This window comes from Babylonia areolata, chromosome 6 (genome assembly GCF_041734735.1).
Source record: "Babylonia areolata isolate BAREFJ2019XMU chromosome 6, ASM4173473v1, whole genome shotgun sequence".
Taxonomy (NCBI): Eukaryota; Metazoa; Mollusca; class Gastropoda; order Neogastropoda; family Buccinidae; genus Babylonia; species Babylonia areolata.
Genome location: NC_134881.1, coordinates 14,892,908 through 14,914,552, shown reverse-complemented (window position 1 = coordinate 14,914,552; position 21,645 = coordinate 14,892,908). Strand labels below are relative to the sequence as shown.

Genomic DNA, 21,645 nt, shown 5'->3' with positions numbered 1-21,645 from the left:
AACAAACCCATGAAAGGAATAAACAAACAATCATATATATATATATAAACATGAAAGGAATAAACAAACAAACAAGTCAATATCTGAATAGAGAGAAATTTATAACAGCAAAAGTACTGTAAAGTTCAGTCTATAAGCCGCAACTTTTTTCTCATCTTCAACCTCTGCGGCTTATACAATGATGTGGCTTATTTGAAGATTTTAACGTTCCCAAGAGTGTCACATTTTCGTCTATTCTTAGCTGCTCTTCAACTCACCAAAATCATGATTTCTGTCCATGAATTTTTGGATGAGCTTCAGGTTAGTGTGCTAACTGTTCACGTTTTAAAAATCAAATCCACACACATTAAAGCCTTCAGATCAGCATTCAGTTCTACTCTGCTCAAGCGCACACCCTCATCATGCTGAAAACATGACATAATGCTTATGATGCAGCCTTCAAATTGAAGATGATTGACTTAGCAGACGACAGTGCAAGCAACGAACCAGCAGCAACCTCCACCTTGAGTTCATGTTCATCAAGTGAAAGTGAAGCTAAGTCAGCAACAAGATGGCGGAGGAAGCTGCGCTGGCTCTCTTCAACTCGGACACTGAAGACGAAGACGAAGATTTCAGTGGATTCAGTGAGCAGGACGATGTTGAATAAAAATGACTATCCATAAATTATGGATCTTATTTTAGTTGTGTTTTTTTTTGTTTGCTTTTTTTGTGGAATTAGCAGTATTTTCGCTTGCTTTTCTTTGTGTTGTTTCCACTTGTGTTTATTTCATAACCTACAGTATTGACAGCTTTTCTGTAGTATCAGTATGTGTTCTGGTACCAGTAATAAGTGTGGCTTATAAGCCGGTGCGGCTTATGTGTGTATGAAGTTCAATTTTTTTTCAAAATTTAGTGGGTGTGGCTTATACACCAGTGCGCTCAATAGACAGAACTTTAGGGTAAATAAAAACAGTATGTATCGAAATACTTACAAAGAAATCATAAAGAAAGAATAGAAAAACAGACAATGGGTTTACTAAGACAGTGTACTTCTAAGCATATATCATTGATGAGTAAGCTGGCATGTTCATCCTCTTCAATGGTAAGATCTATTTAAAGTGGAGTGAAATGCTGCTCCAGTCCTCTGCAGAAGGACCTCACCATCGGGCACAAGGTGAGAGATGGGATTGGTGAAAGGGCCGTAACCAGCCTTGTTCCTGGCCTGCAGTTTGAAGAAGTACTTGGCGCTGGGTCGGAGGTCTGTGATGGTGTTGTTCTGATGGTCGCCTCTCACATAGTGCAATACCCATGATTGCTCCGGCAGGTTGGGGTCGTCTGTGTAGTAGATCACATAACCTGCAGACAGAAAGAGATCCTGCCTTCACTCACTCTGTACGATGGAAAGCTATAGCGTTCCTGACGTAAGGCATGGTTCCGGACGACGGAACGCTATAGCGGTTTCAACAACTGAAAATGTTTCCACATTTTCCTCATGGGGTTAGCATAACAACCGCAGCTTCAACAGGCATTGCGAACATGTCAAGGGTCGAATGGAAAATTTATCATGAGATTCCACAACAACACACTCGCCGGTGAGCCACTGACTTGGGCACCCCACATGACAAGCTAATCTGCACACGTATCAAAAATGATGTCACAGGCGATACAAGTGTAAATTCTTGGAGCAAAATTGATCACGACAGCGGCTTTTACTGCTGCTGAAGTGGTTGAAATGCTTCAAACTGAAGGTTCTGACATCGACAAGGATAATGAAGTCACTGAATAAAGTATCTGCATTGAAAAAAGCTACCAGCAAGAAGGTACTGACAGTGACTCAAGATTCAGAGGGCAGTGAATAGGGACGGAGGTGGGCTTTGACGCGACAAGAGGAGAGGGGTCAGTGGGTCAAGTACAGCTAGTTTCATTCTGTTACTTCCTGTTTTGTATTTTTTGTGATTTTTTTTCCCTAACCCTAACAAGTGGGCCATCTGTTGGGAAAAACAAGTGAGAAAACTCACTGTCCTGAGTGAGTTAACAGCAGATCTCTTACAGATTTTTTTTTGTGTGTTTTTTTTGGGGGGGAGGGACGTTGGGGGATTGGGGGGGGGGGGGTTGTTGTTGTTGTTTTTTACTTCAATGTTCATGGGCTTCAACTCAAGCATCAATTTATTTCCACATACGGACTTTGACATGCGTGATCAATATCTTTTTCTTTTTTTCCAACACAGGATAACCCCAGAGGAGGTGCATGCTGAGCGTGTTCACATCTCCATGATTACCTAACTCACACTGATCACAGAATCTTTAACATGGATATTTTAATCTTCTGTGTATGTATACACATGATTTGAAGCACTAACAGGTCACTGACTAGGAAAAAGAGCTTTACTAGCACGCTGCTGGCAGGTACTGTCAGTTTCCAACTATTGTATAAAAAACAAGAGAGGCAAGGCCTTCAAGACTCACTTGTGATAAATTAAGTCCCCTAGCATTAATTACAGAGTAATTTCCCTTTTTTACTATCTGCGCCAAAACGTTTGCAAAATAAATAAAAATTCCATGCTTAGCAAAAGAAGTTCCTGTTTGAACAAAAAATGATAATAATGACTCCTCTTGTGTTGTGTCAGAATAAGAGGTCAAAGTGCCAAGTTTAGAGAATACAAAAAATATAACAGTAAATGCAGTTTGCATATAATTAGGCTTCTTTTTTTAATTTTTTTGTGCCCATCCCAGAGGTGCAATATTGTTTTAAACAAGATGACTGGAAAGAACTGAATTTTTCCTTCCTATTTTTACGCCAAATTTGGTGTCAACTGACAAAGTAGTTGCAGAGAAAATGTCAAGGTTAAAGTTTACCACGGACACACAGACACACGGACACACACACACACACAAACAGACAACCGAACACCCGGGTTAAAAAATAGACTCACTTTGTTTACACAAGTGAGTCAAAAAACCCAAAATAACAATGAGGAGAAAGCAATCAGTTACAACACAGCACACTGTACATACCTGTGATAGGTTCTACGACTTTCTCTGGTCGCTGCCACTTCAGCATCACTGCACTGGGATTGTGTTCAAAACCAACTGATGTCAGGTTCCGTGGAACAGAGGGCAGGACTGAGGAGATTAAAGAGACATGAATAAAGCTGAATTTTCACCTCCATTGACACAACACTCTGACACAAACATGTACCAACACCTCCACATTAAACTTCAACCGTTTCCTTCCTGTTATACAATATCATTTCAATTCTCACATGCAAGATATTGAAAATAGTTGTTTTATATAAAGTGCTCTACTTCATTCAGCTTAGCATCAAATAACAATAAGTTTTATAAAGTGTACAAAAAAATAATTCAAAAGGTTAAAATGCCTTAATTAAGAGGCAGTCTCTGCCTATAATCACATATGCATGCAAATGTGCAGTGGATAAACTTGTGTTTATATATTTAATCAACCAAATGCCTTCTGTTTGCAAAAAAAGCAAAATGAATTGCGTTGGATGGGTAAAATATCTTCTTAAATATTCTTTAAAAAAAAAATATATATATATATATACACACACACACACACACACATACACGGCTCAGCCGCCAGTATTTTCTCCCCCTCCACTAGACCTTGAGTGGTGATCTGGACATTCGGACGAGACGATAAACCAAGGTCCCGTGTGCAGCATGCGCTCAGCGCACGTAAAAGAACCCATGGCAACAAAAGAGTTGTTCCTGGCAAAACTCTGTAGAAAAATCCACTTCGATAAGAAAAAAGAAATAAAACCGCATGCAGGAAAAAATACTAAAAAAAAATGGGTAGTGTAGCAAAGCGCTCTCTCTGGGGAGAGAAATCTGTTGTGATAAAAAAAAGAAATACAAATACAAATCAGTGACAGTGTCCTCACCGTCAGGCACAGTGACAGTGACCGGGGACGTGGTGGGACCTACACCCTCTTTGTTGCGGGCCTGGATCTTGAAGAAGTAGGCGGCATTGGGGTCCAGGTCTTTGATCAGGGTGGACAGCCGGTCCCCTGTGATGACAGACGTGGCCCAGGCAGCATCGGGCAGGATGGGGTCCTTGGAGTAATAGATCATATAGCCTGCAAAAACAATGACACACAGCAGTAAAAGATCATATAGCCTGCAAAAACAATGACACACAGCAGTAAAAGATCATAGAGCCTGCAAAAACAATGACACACAGCAGTAAAAGATCATATAGCCTGCAAAAATAATGATACACAGGATGGGATCCTAGGAGTAAAAGATCATATAGCCTGCAAAAACAATGATACACAGGATGGGATCCTTGGAGTAAAAGATCATATAGCCTGCAAAAACAATGATACACAGGATGGGATCCTTGGAGTAAAAGATCATATAGCCTGCAAAAACAATGATACACAGGATGGCATCCTTGGAGTAAAAGCTCATATAGCCTGCAAAAACAATGATACACAGGATGGCATCCTTGGAGTAAAAGATCATATAGCCTGCAAAAACAATGATACACAGGATGGCATCCTTGGAGTAAAAGCTCATATAGCCTGCAAAAACAATGATACACAGGATGGCATCCTTGGAGTAAAAGATCATAGCCTGCAAAAACAATGACACACAGCAGTAAATGATCACACAGCTTGCAAAAACAATGATGCACAGCAGTAAGAGACCACACAGCCTGCAAAAACAATGATACACAGGATGGCATCCTTAGAGTAAAAGATCATAGCCTGCGAAAACAATGACACACAGCAGTAAAAAATCACACAGCCTGCAGAAATAATGAGACACAGGATGGGATCCTTGGAGTAAAAGATCATATAGCCTGCAAAAATAATGATACACCACAGTAAATGATCACACAGCCTGCAAAAACAATGATACACAGGATGGCATCCTTGGAGTAAAAGATCACAGAGCCTGCAAAAACAATGATACACAGCAGTAAAAGATCACAGAGCCTGCAAAAACAATGACACACAGCAGTAAAAGATCATAGAGCCTGCAAAAACAATGACACACAGCAGTAAAAGATCATAGAGCCTGCAAAAACAATGACACACAGCAGTAAAAGATCATATAGCCTGCAAAAACAATGATACACAGGATGGGATCCTTGGAGTAAAATATCACACAGCCTGCAAAAACAATAATACACAGCAGTAAAAGATCACAGAGCCTGCAAAAATAATGATACACAGGATGGGATCCTTGGAGTAAAAGATCACACAGCCTGCAAAAATAATGATACACAGGATGGGATCCTAGGAGTAAAAGATCACACAGCCTGCAAAAATAATGATACACAGGATGGGATCCTAGGAGTAAAAGATCACACAGCCTGCAAAAATAATGATACACAGGATGGGATCCTAGGAGTAAAAGATCACACAGCCTGCAAAAATAATGATACACAGGATGGGATCCTAGGAGTAAAAGATCACACAGCCTGCAAAAATAATGATACACAGGATGGGATCCTTGGAGTAAAAGATCACACAGCCTGCAAAAATAATGATACACAGGATGGGATCCTAGGAGTAAAAGATCACACAGCCTGCAAAAATAATGATACACAGGATGGGATCCTTGGAGTAAAAGATCACACAGCCTGCAAAAATAATGATACACAGGATGGGATCCTAGGAGTAAAAGATCACACAGCCTGCAAAAATAATGATACACAGGATGGGATCCTTGGAGTAAAAGATCACACAGCCTGCAAAAATAATGATACACAGGATGGGATCCTAGGAGTAAAAGATCACACAGCCTGCAAAAATAATGATACACAGGATGGGATCCTAGGAGTAAAAGATCACACAGCCTGCAAAAAAAGATTATACAAAAGAATGAATCATCAGGTACATGAACAACAAAGTAACAGAACAGTGGAATACAAAGATCACAAGTACATGAACAATGGAATAAAAGGGCTGTGGGGTAAAACTTCACATCGACTGCAGGAAAAATCACACAAATGAACTGATTAACAGGTTCATCAACAATGGCGTAAAAGATTTCATTACCTGCAGAAATGATCATACAAAGTAACTGATTAATGGATTCATGAACAATGGAGAAAAAGATCACATAACTTGCAGAAATTATCATACAAACGAATTGATTAATGAGTACATGGACAATGGAGTAAAAGATCACATAACCTGCATAAAACTCATACAAATAAATCAATTCACATGTGCATGAACAAACAACCCAACCATGACTTTTAAAAACAAAACAGTAAAACAAGGCAATTTTATCAGGTTATGTATGCAGTCTACCCTTTCCTTTTCACGTGTCCATATGTTACAAATCATAACATTAGATAAAAAAATATATATCTAAAAAAAAAAATCCCGTGTCAAATATTTACAATTATTTCTTGCAGGAAAATTTTTTATGCAATACTGATATTCACTAGCCTTTAGCTTTTTTTTTTTTTTTTTTTAACATGGTTATGGTTAACACACAGATTTTACATACATGATTTTTAGAATAAAACCATTAACAAACATTCTAAAACTCTGAATGAAAAACAGACTTTCACAGCGTCCTGCACAGTGTCACTTATCTGGTTAGAGTTCTGAAGTGTTTCACTTTTATCATACTTTACCTACATTTTCTTCTTGACAAACAGGATCGAAGTATGAATAAACTGACTGACAGGCGCAATAGCCGAGTGGTTAAAACGTTGGACTTTCAATCTGAGGATCCCAGGTTCGAATCACGGTGACGGCGCCTGGTGGGTAAAGGGTGGAGATTTTATGATCTCCCAGGTCAACATTTGTGCAGACCTGCTAGTGCCTGAACCCCCTTCGTGTGTATATGCAAGCAGAAGATCAAATACGCACGTTAAAGATCCTGTAATCCATGTCAGCGTTCAGTGGGTTGTGGAAACAAGAACATACCGAGCATGCACATCCCCGAAAACAGAGTATGGCTGCCTACATGGCGGGGTAAAAATGGTCATACACGTAAAAGCCCACTCGTGTGCATACGAGTGAACGCAGAAGAAGAAGAAGAAGAAGAAACTGACCTGTGATTGGTCCATTGGATTCTTCGGGTGGTTGCCAAGTAAGCTTTACTGTAGTTGGATCAGACTGCTCAATGTCTGCTGTGAATTCTGCGGGCTTGGATGACGGAGCTGCAATATGTATACACAGCTGGAATGTACTACACACGAAAGCAAGTGAAATAATTAACAGCAGAAATGTATTCCTAGAAATATGTCAAACACATTGCCACAATTTTTTCTTCTTTTTTTTACAGTCAGCATTCAATGTTGTTCAAGAGCAAATTACATATTGTTGCTGTTTTGTTGCTTTTGTTTTGTTTTGTCTTTTATAATAACATTTTATTGATCAAGCTCAGACAAAGGTATTTTTTTTTTCTATTTAAAATTAAGGGGGTCAGGGTGTTCTGGAAACTTGAAACCCTGCATTACAAGTCAATCTGTGATTATTTTGTAATATTTTTCATAGTACACTGTAAATCTATTAACAATGGAGAACACTATTCCTAGTTTTAATGCATACGCTACATGGGTTATGATGCAGTTAAGTAATAACAAGTAAATATTCATATATATATATATATATATATATATATATATATATATACAGAACTTGCACTTGTTTCCTTGTTTATAAGCATGATGGAAGTGTTTTCACATGTACCTACCAAAAATGTTAATGAAAAACAAACAAAACAAAAAAAAGTAATGATACAAGATCTAAACACAGGAGAAATAACTCAATGCTTGATGAAAGAATTAAATTGTATTTAAAGAGTTGAAACATCCATGAAAAAATAAAACTGTCAATTAAAGACTAAAAAAAAATTTTTTTAATATAAAAAAAATCCTGTACCAAAAGGAGAAAGTTCTCACTACACAGTAAACCATATCATCACTGTAGGAGGTAGTAGCATCACTCAGGCAAGAAGTAAGATCAAGCAAATGATACACAGTAAACAAGACAGACACTCACTACAACTTTTCCTCCTGACTTCCAATTCAGGAAGTAAAAAAAAAAACACGACCAACAAACAAGAAGAAGAAGAGAACACACTGACCTGAAGCAAACGTAGTGTTGGTGACTGCCATGCTCCACACGCTGCGTGCGGATCCTTGGGACACCCGCACAGCAAACTCAAACGTGGTGTAAGGCATCAGTCCCTCCACCTGCAGGTAGGATTCCGTGGTGTTTATCATGACGAACTTGGGCTTGTCCTCTTTGCTCAGGTGGTTCAGCTGCATGTAGCGCACAGTGTACATCTTCCCTGGAAGACAAGAGGACTGTGAACATATATAGCGGAGCGATGGCCTAGAGGTAACGCGTGCGCCTTGGAAGCAAGAGAATCTGAGCGCGCTGGTTCGAATCACGGTTCAGCCGCCGATATTTTCTCCCCCTCCACTAGACATTGAGTGGTGGTCTGGATGCTAGTCATTCGGATGAGATGATAAACCGAGGTCCTGTGTGCAGCATGCACTTAGCGCATGTAAAAGAACCCACGGCAACAAATGGGCTGTTCCTGGCAACATTCTGCAGAAAAATCCACTTCGATAGAAAAAACAAAAAAAACTGCACGCAGGGGAAAAAAAAAAAAGGATGGCGCTGTAGTATAGCGACGCGCTCTTCCTGGGGAGAGCAGAATCTGTTGTGATAAATAGAAATACAAATACAAATATTAATCCTTCGAGTGATGGACGCAAAAGCTGAATGGTTATTGTGTGTATATGCAAGCAGAAGATCAAATACGCACGTTAAAAATCCTGTAATCCATGTCAGTGTTTGGTGGGTTATGGAAACAAGAACATACCAGCATGCACACCCCCGAAAGCGGAGTATGGCTGCCTACATGGCGGGTTAAAAACGGTCATACACATAAAAGCCCACTCGCGTATATATGAGTGAACGTGGGAGTGGCAGCCCACGAACGCAGATGAAGAAGAAGAATCTTTCAGGCTACTGCTACTGATTCCCCAAACTGAAAAGCCTTTGAACCCTGTCACTTATGTTCTGAAATTACAGTCAGTCTTGACACACTAGCCTGCCTAGAGATTTGGCAAATAACTAAATCCTGTTTGCCAGGGAATTTTCATAAAGAAATGGGTTGGTGTAGAAAAAAAAAAATTCTGGAAACATTTCTTCACTGACACAGGTAAAAGTGTGTTTTTTTCTGAAAGGAAAATGAATGGACAGTTCAGAAAAAAATGTTTTGTTATGATTGAATAAATATGTGACCCACAAGTATTTTTCAAAAATAAACAATTTTGAAGCATTGTTTTTTTTAATTTTTATGTTAGTTGTCATTATTTCCTATTCTTTTATTAGCAAGGTTAGTAGTTTGAGCATAAAAAAGTCAGGTGAACAACAGAAATGTTGAAATAACAAAAATAATCAAATAGCACACCTTACTATTTCTTCATGTGTACAAATTGCCTTTCTTAAAATAACCATGTAATCCACTTGAAGTGACAAACATGGTACTCCATAGCACAGTCTTTGAAGGTTTTTTACACAAACTGTACAGAAAAACAATGGTTCTGTCCTTTTTGTTGATGATGATGTTGAAAGTGCTGAAAATGACCATGAGAAAACTTCAGCATACATATGACAAAATAACAGACATAAAATACCATAATACAGTTAAACATAGACGTATTTCTAAAATCATGCTGTTCAACAGTATTTTACGGAGTGTGGAATTCACACACACAGACACACACAAACACACACACTCACTCACACACACACACAGAGTAAAACAGACTAACAGAAATAACAAACACAGACGAAAAAAAAAAAGAAAACCAGGGAAGATAAACAGAGCTTCAGACAAAAAGGAGACAGCTGAACATAAGTTTCAGTTTCAGTACATAAACAAGCAACAAGAGGAGTGGGAGATAAAGTGCAGCAGTATGACGCCATGATACCAACCTGCGCTATCCTCAACCCCTCCTCTCAGCTTGAGAACTGAGGAGTCTGTCCAGGTCACCACAATGGTGTGGGCTGACACTGTCACAGCTCTGACCCCCACTGGGGCCAGCAGCAGTGGTCCAGAGTTGCTGGACTCTGGAGAGGGAGAGTTACAATTCTGTTTGAATGACAGCCATACAGGATTATCATTTTGCACGTGTTACAGATCTTTTCTCAGCTGCTTAGGTAACTACCAAGCCTTTTTTTTTTTCTGGCACACTCCCTTTCCAAATACCACTCCCTCTTTTTATAAACATATATTAAGTTGAGTATCTGCTAAATATTGTATAGCAGCAGCATTGTTTGTGGAAGCAGTAGTAGTATTAGTAGTAGTAATAGATGTAGTAATAATAACAATACATAAGTTTATTTATATTGTGCCTAATCAAACGATTTTGCTCAAAGCGTTTTACAATTTCTATATAAAGCATTTTACAATTACACTATAAACAGATATCATCCATCAAAACATGCAGGTTAGTACAACAAATCAAACAAAGATGACAAATTTTGATAAGATATTGCATCAAAAAGTACATACTAAACTCTGTGTCCACAGTAAACACCCAAAAACTACTTTGTACAGCCAAAACCAATCACATACATCACAACACCCAAACAAAGCAAAACCCTACTACAACACCCCAAAACCAGTCACACTCTCTCGCTTCCTCCCTCCCCTCCACACACCACCTAAACGACACACTGAAAACAGAAACAAGCATGCACCCACACTGTTGCAGGCATCAGCAGATCAATTAAAGATTACACAGATAAGTGCTGAGGTTGGTTTTGAAGCTGCAAATGAACTGAGAGTATCTTAATTCATACGGCAAGGAGTTCCACTGGATGGAGGTGGCGAATATAAAGGATGGTAGGGCTTAGTCATGACAAAGGGAATTTCAAGAATATGACTGTCTGATGATGAACTTAGTTGTCTTTTGGAAGGTAGACAGTGAGGATGATCAGAAAGATAGTTTGGTGAAGAACCAGAGAAAGCATGAAAGCAATGCGTTGCATAGCTGCATTTTGAAAAAAAACAACAAAACACGAATCCTTATTTTTCTATGAGTAAGCAGCTTTCAATCACTGTCTGTGAAGACTCTCAGCAGGAATATCAGTTAACATGAGTTAAAAAACATACACTGAACGCCATTTATAAACCTGATTAATTCAGAGGAACAACTTGCTATTCTTGTTATCAAGAAAAAGGTATCAAACAACTGAATACTTCCATGTGTGTAACAAAATATCATCCAAATTGGGCAGACTGCACCACTACCCTGTCACTCCACACTGTCACACACACACAGGTAAAAACCACGCATACCTTTGTCTCATCCACACTGTCACACACACAGAGGTAAAAACCAAGCATACCTTTGTCTCGTCCAGTCCTGACTGTTTCATACAGAGGGCTTCCCAGACCTGCCTTGTTCCTTGCTCGCACACTGACTATGTACTCCTGTTCTGGCTCTGCACGCAGAGTGAGGGATGCATACCCATGACAAGTTAATTACTGGTTTCCCCGAGTTCGAAATTTCTTCATTAATCATGAGCACAATCCCTACAACAACATATCACACCACACACAATCACAAACACAACTATAAATCATGCCCAAATGACAAATGATGTCTTGATCAGTGTTGTTGAGTTGTGTCACTTGTGCCTGTTCTGTTTCAACAAATAAGGACACAATCTACTTTAACCCCTCACAAAAAATAGTACAAAAAATAGTACAAAAAATAGTAACTCCTCTGAGTGGAAATCCCCTGAAAAGGAAAGAACCCTTGTACTTTTTTATTTTAAAAGAAAACCTCACCACAAAACATGGACTGGGAGGAGAAACTAAAATGATCATAGCAGAGCTTGAGGAGCCATGGTATTTTGAGACTTCTTGTGACAAATAATGAACAGGAGGATGAGGATGGTGGCAATGGTATCCACTGCTGTGCTGATCCATCTTGGTTTAAAACCCCAAGGCAGGCTATACTCTGAAGTAGCAAAACCTGACATGGAAAAAGTCCAAGACACTGCCGAGTCAGTCAGGGTATTTGGGCAACATACATCCATAATGGGCATGATGCACAAATGTACAGGCCCTGTCTTTCCATATAAACTCACAGGAAATCCAGCTTTGGGTCCAGTCAGGATTAAAAATTCTCAGGAATTCATTTCTACCTTTATCTACTTAAGGACTGTATAAGCATAACTGCACTGGTAAGCACAAAATTAAAAAAAAGAAAAGAAGAGAATAACATACACAAACACATCTGTATCACGATAGAGACTACCAATTACTACCATAGTTTAGCACACAGAAACAACAGCACCAATATACATAACATCATTCACATTTCCTGACACTGCACATTCTAATTCTAATCACACAGTAGGCACTACACAAACGCACCTAAGTTCTGAATGATGTAATGAAGGACAGAAGCGTTGACCTCAATTTTGTAGACGTCAGGGATACTGATGCCATAGCCCACCTGGTAACCCCGAACAGTGCCGTGATCAGGTGGTTTCCATGACACCTCCACTGACGTTGACAGAGGCCACACCCGCATCTCTGTCAGCTTGGGTGGAGCTGGTTGAGATTCTGTTCAGAATTGAAAACTGATCAAAACTAACCAGTTTTTTTTTTCTAAACTGAAAACTGTCTGTCATTACTGAAGTCTGTCATTGCTGAAAAGTCTGTGTTTTGAAATAACAAACTGAAAAGTCTATCCACACTTGAAAAGTCTGTTCAAAATTGAAAAGTGTATTCAGAAATTATATCCTCTACATCTCCTTCTTCTGCATTCATAGACTGCAACTCCTACATTCACATGTATATATACAGTATGTGTGTGACTGTTTTTAACCCCACTATATATGTAGGCAGCCATACTCCATTTTCATGGCTGTGCATGCTGGGGATGCTCTTGTTTCCATCACCCATAAAACACTGGCATGGATTACAGGATCTTAGTTGAATAATGTGAGGATCTTAGTTAAATAATATGCGTATTTGATATTCTGCATATGTCAACACACAAAAGGCATTCCAAGACTAGCAGGTGTGCACATATGTTGACCTGGAAGATAGGAAAAATCTCCATCCTTTACCCAACAGGTGTGCTAACACTGGAAAGCGAATGCAGAAAACGTCTACATCTTTTTTTTTTTTTTTTTATTAGTCTCTTTTATAATCATTCACAACTGAGATACATGGTCCTCGGCATGTGTATAATAATCCTGCATTCATTTGCAATACACAGGTAAGTATGCATGTATGCACTCATGGATGCACACATGCATACACACAATCACCTTTTAGTCTACAAAAGCTTGCATGTGCAAATACACACATGCATAGATGTGGAGATGTGTTACATCTATGATAAGTTTTACTTGTACCAGAACCAAATCATTAAGCTCTGGCTTTACTCAATTCATTTTCAATTTTTACTCTAACAACCTGCAATTCAAATTATTTTCACAAAAACCTCCGAGTTAAAGCCGAAAAAATGTGGGAATCTAGCAACTCCAGGTGGAAAAGAATACCGACCATCAACAGATCCTTTTTCTTTCTTGTGTTTCCTCCCCTTCTTGTGTTTCTTCTTCTTGTTGCCTTTCCCCCTGCGTCTGTGGGACTTGCTCTTGCTCTTGCTCTTGCTCTTGCGGGGGATGCAGTGTCGGCTGTGTACCTTCTTCTTCTTGCATGAGGCAGGACCCCGCTTCAGCTCCGTGACGCGAATCTTTTTCTTCGTGGAAGGGTCACAGTCACCCCATTTTCCTTTTTTGTACTTGCAATGCTTTTTACCTGAAAAGTTTTAAAAGAGGCAGAGTAAGCTTTTCGGTCACAAGAACTGTTAGTTAAGACTTGGAAACAAATGAAAACACCTCAATAATTTTTTTTTCTTTTTTGCGTAAAAAAGAGAAAAAGAAAGTTTCAAAGAAAGCAAAAAGGATATGGAAAGAAACAAGAGGTTAAGTGTTATTCAGTTAAGGGTTGCAAAATTGCTAAACATTACAAATGTGTTTGTGTGTGTGTGTGTGTGTGTGTGTGTGTGCGCGCGCGCGTGAGTGTGTGCGTGAGTGTTAATAGCCATTTTTTAATCTGACCACATCGTCCTATCTTCTGCAAACTTAGAACCACCACCCCTTGTTATCATCATTTCTCTCATTCTAAACCCTCACACCCTTTCACTGTTTCCTTTTGTTATCTGAACTCTCTTTGTGTTATCTCATATAGAACCATCCTCTTTTGTTGTTTTTTCTCAATGCATAGCATACTAGAGAAAAGCAATACAATCAACCATACCTTTCTGACTTATGTTTCTATCCTTCCTCTTTCCTTTTTTCTTCTTTTTTTTGCCGTTGCCTCGCCGTTTGTCACCACCTTTCCCACAATCCTTGCTCTCCACTTCATTGTTCTCACAATAGTCAGACGTTTGAGAATGAAGTTCTAACGTACGAGATGTTGTCTGGGTTACTGGATCACAGTCACTCCAGCTACTGACCGGCACATATATACAGCCTGAAACAGAACCACCTTTTCACCATAACAAACCTTATCTACTTCAGTACTTGAAGTGGTTTATGTCCCAGTCTGACATCTGGGAGGACACAGGTTCGATTCCCAGCAGAGGTGGGGGGTTTTCTGCCCGCAGCTGGCTCCTACCCAGAGATGAGTGTGTTATGGGCTTAAATGGGAAGACTGGGACCACTTCACAGATGCATCTTTGGGTGTGTTGCTCAAATTTCCTGACCAGCACTGCAAGTGTCTGTATCTCTCGGGACCGGTTAACACATGGACATCATTATGAAAGGAGGCACTGAGTACAGCCTTGTCACGTAATATCAAACCTAAAACGGATCACGATAGCAACATCGTCATCCTCCTCTTCTACCTTCATCATCAATATATGAAAAAAATTGTCCCAAGTTCTGTGGTCTTTCATGCCCTGCTTTCATGGTGATCTCGCTTTCAATCCCATTCTACTTCCATGCTTGGGGTGAGTCCTGTTGAGGTCTTTGGTGTCTGCAGATGCATGGGGGACTCGCTGGAGAGACCAGGTGGTGGCACTCTGGAGGAGCAGCTCTCTCAGTGTGGCTCCAGGATTAAATAATTATTGTTGTCAGTAGGTGGCTAAGCAGGTGGTGTCTTATTTATGCTAAATCAGAACAGGCACTACTAAACACCACTGAAGCGACTTGGCAGCAGTGAAGGGCATCAGACAAATCCAGATGTGGGCGTTTTTAGGGAACTTGGAATGAGCGGTGTTGGAGTAATGCTATTGAAACAATGCAGGTCAGTGGGCAGCAAGAAAAAACAACAACATAACGGTAAACTTTGTACATTTATGTATGGAACACACATATGCAAACCATACACACACAATTTAAAAACAGCCACACAAACACTATTGCACATACACTCATATATTCATGCACACTTCCACCCACTATTTTGATTTTTTTTATCAGTTGAATGATTATTTAATATATTGCACTGTCATATGTCATTTCATATTATTGTTTAAGTTTTATGTGAATAAATATTTGCATACAAATACACATTTTGTGATTATATGTGTGCACATTTGCATACACAATTATATGTGCACATATATATATATATACGAAAAATTGCAAAATTGTTGTGTATGTGAATGTGTGGAGGATAGGGGGAGGAGGGTGGAGGGGTATGTGTGTGTGTGTGTGTGTGTGTGTGTGTGTGTGAACTGCAGTGACTTGTAGTAGTTTTATTTGTTACAAAACCTTAGATTTACAAATTACTGACATTCATTTGTAAAAAAAACAAGGAAAAAAAAAATTGGCGTGCGGGAAGGAATGCATGCATGTGTTGTGGATAAAGTTGACACACAAAAAACTGAGATAGGATACAAAACTCACCATTAACTTCTACTCCAGCATTGCAAGGCTTGGTAATTACTTTAGTTTTTGGACAGTCCTCCTTTCCTTTGCGAAGTGGAATGGACTTTGTCTTCACATGCAAGACTGGGTCACAGGGAGACCATTTCACCACAGCTTTTTTCTCATATTTACAACCTATAGGATAAACAAAAAGCAAAATCAAAGTAATGATAAAGAGTAAGATGCTACTATACTATGAAAAAAAAAGAAAAGAAAACAAAGCAAACAAAACACCAAGACTCAAACTGAATATTCAATTCAATACAGTAAAAGTTATTTATTCTGTAAATGGGGCTGGGAACAAATGGAAATCACATTACTTACGCTGAGTCTAGAAAAATCACCCATCCACCCCCAAGCTACATACATAAACAGTGTAGGACTGACTCACATGGAAGAGTAATTGTTAAGTTCTGGTTCAGTCTGTACAACTTCTTTCTTCTTTTTGCTGAAATTTTTTTTAAAGCTTTCCTAGCGAACACGAGCAAGGGCTTGTGTGTTTTGAGAAAGTGTGCATGCAGGTGTGTACATGTTTGTGTGTGACTGTGCATACATGAGTACTTGGGTGTGAACACAAATGCATGTATTTATACATATATAATAAACATGCATGCATATATATAGTGCAGTTTGTGTTTACATAATCTAAAAAATAAACTGATACAAAAAGAAATATAAATGGATATTTTTCTATCTAATTCTTCTATCCTTTGTGTCTCCTTATCATGATACAAGTATGATGGAGAGGGGGACGGTGGGGTTAGGTTTCCCTACAGTTTAGAGGCAATAACAAAGTAAACATACCAAAGTTGCTACATCATAGAGATCTATGATACAAATCCTGTATACTTACTATACATGTGCAGCAATCAGCTATGTGGACATTAGGGCCTACCCCTTCAGAGCCTATAAGTAGTCAGCTGATGTCCTGGACAAAGTGTTGCCATAGTGCCAAGAAGACATCCACTGACATCCTGCATCTACTGTGATTTTTCCCTCATCTGAGTTTTGTTCAATGAACATAAACATACTCTGAACAGTTAGTTTGATGAGTCTGAATGATAAAAATACTGGTTAGGTTAGCATACATCAAGTGGAAGACCCCTTTCTTCTTGATAATGATTGGCTTACTGGGCCATGTGAAGCGAGCATGTAAAGGGGGTTTGGCTAATAATAGTATGTGTAACGACAGAGATGGATCTCTCCTGTTTGATGAGTCATTTGAACATAAAGACTATGACAATGACAGTAATCAAACTGACATCAACATTCAACTACTGGTCAATCTTATCTGTCATAACGGACATCACTCTTGAGCAGATGACAGTGACAAACAGCAATAAAGGCTGGTATGTGGTGTAGTTTCGGAGGGGGTGGGGAGGAGAGGGAAAGGAGTGGTGTGAGACGATAGGTCCTAGGCCAGTCAGAAGGTATCGAAATGGGCATGGCAATGGATGCCAGAACTGTTGTCACTGATAACTGCTGCGGTTTGGACAACAGCCAACAATCCACGATTTTCCTGAAACCCAGGGTTGCATGTAAAAAAGACATGAAAAACTGTTTTGATTTTTTTCACGTTTTTTTGTCCCTAATCAGAAGACAATGGTCACAGAAGAAGCAAATTAGCATGTAAAGAAGATTATTTTTTAAGCCCACGTGCAGCATGGACTGATTGAGTGTCATCAAAGAACTGCTCCCTCAGTAGGGGAAAGTTCTTTGGTGTTATGATGCTTGAATGTGCAGCTTCTGAGGATATGATTAACCCTTCATGCTGACAGAACCCACGTTTGTCATTGTCAGGACAGTCATTCACTTTCATGTCTGCACGAGTTGTGGCTGTTATCACGAACAAATGATCTGTTTTATTTTCATCTGCAGGTAAAAACTGGCAATAAGCATGTCATTCCCAACTGTATTTTGTTTGTTTTCATTTTGGGTATGATATATGGCAGCGGAAATAGAATCTTTTGTTGCACAGAAATCAAATCTTCACTTTGAAATGCCTGAATAATAATTTACAATATAATCAAAATAACTGGGAAAATAGCCCAGATTCAGAATCCTCATCCAGTTTCCTTCACAAAAAAATACTCACTTTCTTTCAGTGTCTCCAACAGTTTTTGTGTTAGAATCTTTAAAAAAAAAAAAAAAAAAATTTATTACCCATGATTCCTCAAAATTCCCTGGCATGGGGAGAGCACTTTTTTTTTTTTTTTTTTTTTTACAAAATTCTCTGGCACTGAGGAGGTTAAATACAGTAAGAATTTTTTTTTTTTTTTTTTTTTTTTTTTTTTTTTTTATTGGTGAATTTGAAACACAGTAATTAATCAATCTGAAATGAACTAGTCACTTATGATTACTCACGTCTAGCAGTGGCTGTAGCAGCAAAAATGATCAACAACACTGTGACAGAAAATAGTGCACCCCACCGCATGGTCTTTCTCTAAACAGGTCTCTTCATAATATCTGCACAACAAACATTTATAACATAAATCATAATAACCATCTGAATCTTTTAAAAATACTATGATACAGACCCCAAAAAAATAACATGCTAGAATATCTTAACCTGTTAGTCTAATGCTGAAAAGGCGTCTTAACGATTCTAAACAGCTCAAATAAACAGATCAACAATGGCCTACTGTTCAAAGAATTGCTCACAAGATGCCCCATCATTTATTTGTTGAAACTTAGTTATAAAGTTATAAGATTAGATGCAAATGCACTAGCTAAATTAGACTCTAGCTTTCTAGAATATTCCAAATTGGGAATCAGTCAGATGAATCTAAAATTAAGCTAATTCCCTTGGTTATAAAACAAGAAGACGTATGGGTCAAGAATTCATGCGATTCTTCATTTCAAAAGCAGAAATGGAGTATTTCAAATTATCTTTCTTTCTTTTCTTTTCTAGTGCTATCTCTGGTCACCTGGGTGTCATACACCAGCTATGTGCAAGTCTAACAGTAACCACTTGGCTGTTGCATCCCACTAGTTACATGTCAACAACAGATTGAATAATATATCAATTTACTGATTTAAAAAAATCTCTCATATAGTGCATTTAAAATCTGCACACCAACAGGCATGAATGAAGTGCTTAGAATGAAAAAAGAAAGAACACACACACACACATATGTATTTCATAATCACACACACACACACACACACACAGAGAGAAGTATATGAACATTATAATAATTTATATATTGACCAGCAAATTCAGTAAATCACGTCATGCTGAGACCATCCCATAAAAATGTCTACTTTGTGGTTTGTTTTCATTTCTGTCTGGCAGGTTTTGGTTGGTAGGTGAATCATAGCTGGTTCTGAACCAGTCAGGCATGTGCAGTATCAGCTCAACATTGTTTATTTTAATGTGAATTTATAAAATCATTATAATTAAACTAAAGTTGAAACTCATATACTTGAAATAGTCAAATGGGTGCAAGATTCCGAAAGTGATACGATACTGCAGTGCAGTGTCAGATTATTATAATCAATCTGCAATGTAGTGCCAGATTATGATAATCATTCTTAAGCATTGCTGGTACCCTTCAAAACACACACACATATATAAAGTATATGCACAAACACGCACATTGTATGAATACATTCCACTCCACCCCTCCCTTCCCCCTTCATCCCCGTCTCTAACCTCATCTACCCAGACCTTCGTCTTGGTGATCTTGGCCGGCCCAAAAGGAGTCTGGGTCAACTTTCCAAAGAAAAGCATTTGAGTAATGTCCCACTTTAGCATCCTAATTCATAAAATCAATCTTAACAAGATGCTGAAGGGTGAAGATTTTTTGGGCTGCTTTACCAGGTATCATCTCCAAAGATCAATCCCATCCCCTTCCCCCACCACTCCCATTTTAATTCAGTTTACTGATACAGTACTCTCGAATGGTTTGGGATTTACTGAAAACCTAAATGCTGTATAAATGGAAGAGCCAGCCACGAAAGCAAAATTTCGGGAATACGCACATGATATCAAGACCGTTAACATAAACTGTAAACCAACCAACCAGTTCGTTCAAACCTAATCGCATCACGTTTCCACAGTGTAAACAAGCAGAAGTTTTCTTGTCCGATTGTGTTTTCTTTCTAACGAGAGTCTTATCAGGCGACTTTATTCATATGACCAGTGCTTCGATTTTCTCCCACTCTATGTACATCCGTGATAGTTCACACTACATCGGTCACAAGTTATTAAAATGAAGATTTTTTTTTTTTTTTTTTTTTTTTTTGGAAGCTTTACTCTCAAAAGCAACAACACCTAACTTGGGAATTATTTTACTGCAAATAAAAAGCAGCTGCCAACATTATGAAAATCGAGGAACATCAAAGGAAGTGATCGAGACTGAGACAAACCATCTGTGCGCCTGCAGCATGGACACATAATTATCTCATAATAGCTAGGGGATCGATTATTGTGCCCATCACTGATGTAATATTCAGACTTTTTTCAGTGTCCAAGAGGGGTTAAGCCCACAGCTGTTTTCCTTTTTCATCCATGAATTGGCAGTGGAGTTATCCGGCAAAGAAGGGTAGACATCAGTGGAATACAAATGATACCTGGCGCAACAGAATTGTTCTTAATGCTATTTGCTGATGATGTTGTTCTCTTGTCTGACACACCCATAGAGTTACAAAATCAATTAAATGTCCTTAAGCAAGAAACAGACAGGCTTCTCGATAAGACCAATATTATAGTTTTCCGCAATGGAGGTCATCTTTCGACTCGTGAAAAAGGACGGTGCTATGGTGATAGGGAAATAAAAGTAACCAACACATATAAATGTTTAGGAATGTTATTCACAACAAAATTGAGTTTGACGTCTCCGTGGGATGAAGCAAATAGAAAACTGAGGAGAAAAATGTGTAATCCAAATTATAAAATCACTCAAGAGACGCACTGACGCACAGCTTTTTTGGAAACTTTTCGACACACAAATTGAACCAGCCTTGAACTATGGAGCGGAAATATGGGGACTCATGCCAAGTAACCAAATAGAAAAAGTACATACATTTGCAACGAAGCGCTTTTTTGGTATCCCATTACTGACACTCATCAAACACTATAATGTATTGCGAAGCCGGCAGGTACCCATTGCATATTAGATCAATTGTTAAATGCATAAAATATTGACTCAAACTAACAAGACTGCCAACATCACGATTGTGTAGACAAGCATACGAGATGCTGCTACTGCAAGAGCAGAAGGGCAAACTGACAGAACTGCGGGTATTCCACATCAAGAAAACACTAACGGAACATGGATTCGGTCTTGTTTGGATGAGCCAAGGAGTAGGGCACGAGAGCGGCTTTGTATCGGAATTTAAAGATAGACTTATAGCATGTTACCATGTTATAAACAAAATTGGCACGGAGAAATACTCGGAGAGCAATGATAGGTATAAATGGTTTTATTCATTTAAATCAATATTTCAAACAGAGAAGTATATAAAGATTATAATAAATAAATGACATAAAATCTGCTTTGCGAAGCTCAGATTGAGAACACTTCAGTTGGACTGAATGTCCGGGCAACAGAAGATGGTTCGATTCAGACGTAGTAACATCTCCTTGCTCAATGTGTGGCGAAAGCCCAGAAGATGAAAATCATTTTATATTTAACTGCAAAAGATACGATGAATTACGAAAAAACTGCATCATTTTCAATACAGCTCCAGCGCAGAGAAAAGATTTGTTCGACATACTAATGACAGAAAATGAAGATATGAT

The 21,645-nt window shown here is 38.7% G+C and overlaps 1 protein-coding gene across 3 annotated transcripts in view; it reads right to left on the bottom strand.

The window, feature by feature from the left end:
* Positions 1–19,992, bottom strand: part of LOC143282767 (neogenin-like) — a 32,566-nt gene extending 12,574 nt beyond the window's left edge. Inside the window, exons 1-13 of one of the 3 annotated variants that reach the window (XM_076588526.1) lie at positions 19,925–19,992; positions 18,264–18,365; positions 15,879–16,034; positions 14,284–14,499; positions 13,528–13,782; positions 12,385–12,576; positions 11,349–11,444; positions 9,930–10,064; positions 8,062–8,268; positions 7,025–7,132; positions 3,885–4,079; positions 2,995–3,102; positions 1,141–1,335 (exon numbers count right to left, since the gene is read on the bottom strand). In XM_076588526.1, the coding sequence (XP_076444641.1) occupies positions 1,141–1,335; positions 2,995–3,102; positions 3,885–4,079; positions 7,025–7,132; positions 8,062–8,268; positions 9,930–10,064; positions 11,349–11,444; positions 12,385–12,576; positions 13,528–13,782; positions 14,284–14,499; positions 15,879–16,034; positions 18,264–18,333 (1,933 nt within the window). In that variant the 5' untranslated portion in view covers positions 18,334–18,365; positions 19,925–19,992. Of the gene's footprint in view, positions 1–1,140; positions 1,336–2,994; positions 3,103–3,884; positions 4,080–7,024; positions 7,133–8,061; positions 8,269–9,929; positions 10,065–11,348; positions 11,445–12,384; positions 12,577–13,527; positions 13,783–14,283; positions 14,500–15,878; positions 16,035–18,263; positions 18,366–19,883 lie in introns of all 3 variants that reach the window. The other 2 variants (XM_076588527.1, XM_076588528.1) reach the window with 2 other exon arrangements.
* Positions 19,993–21,645: the final 1,653 nt, after the last annotated feature.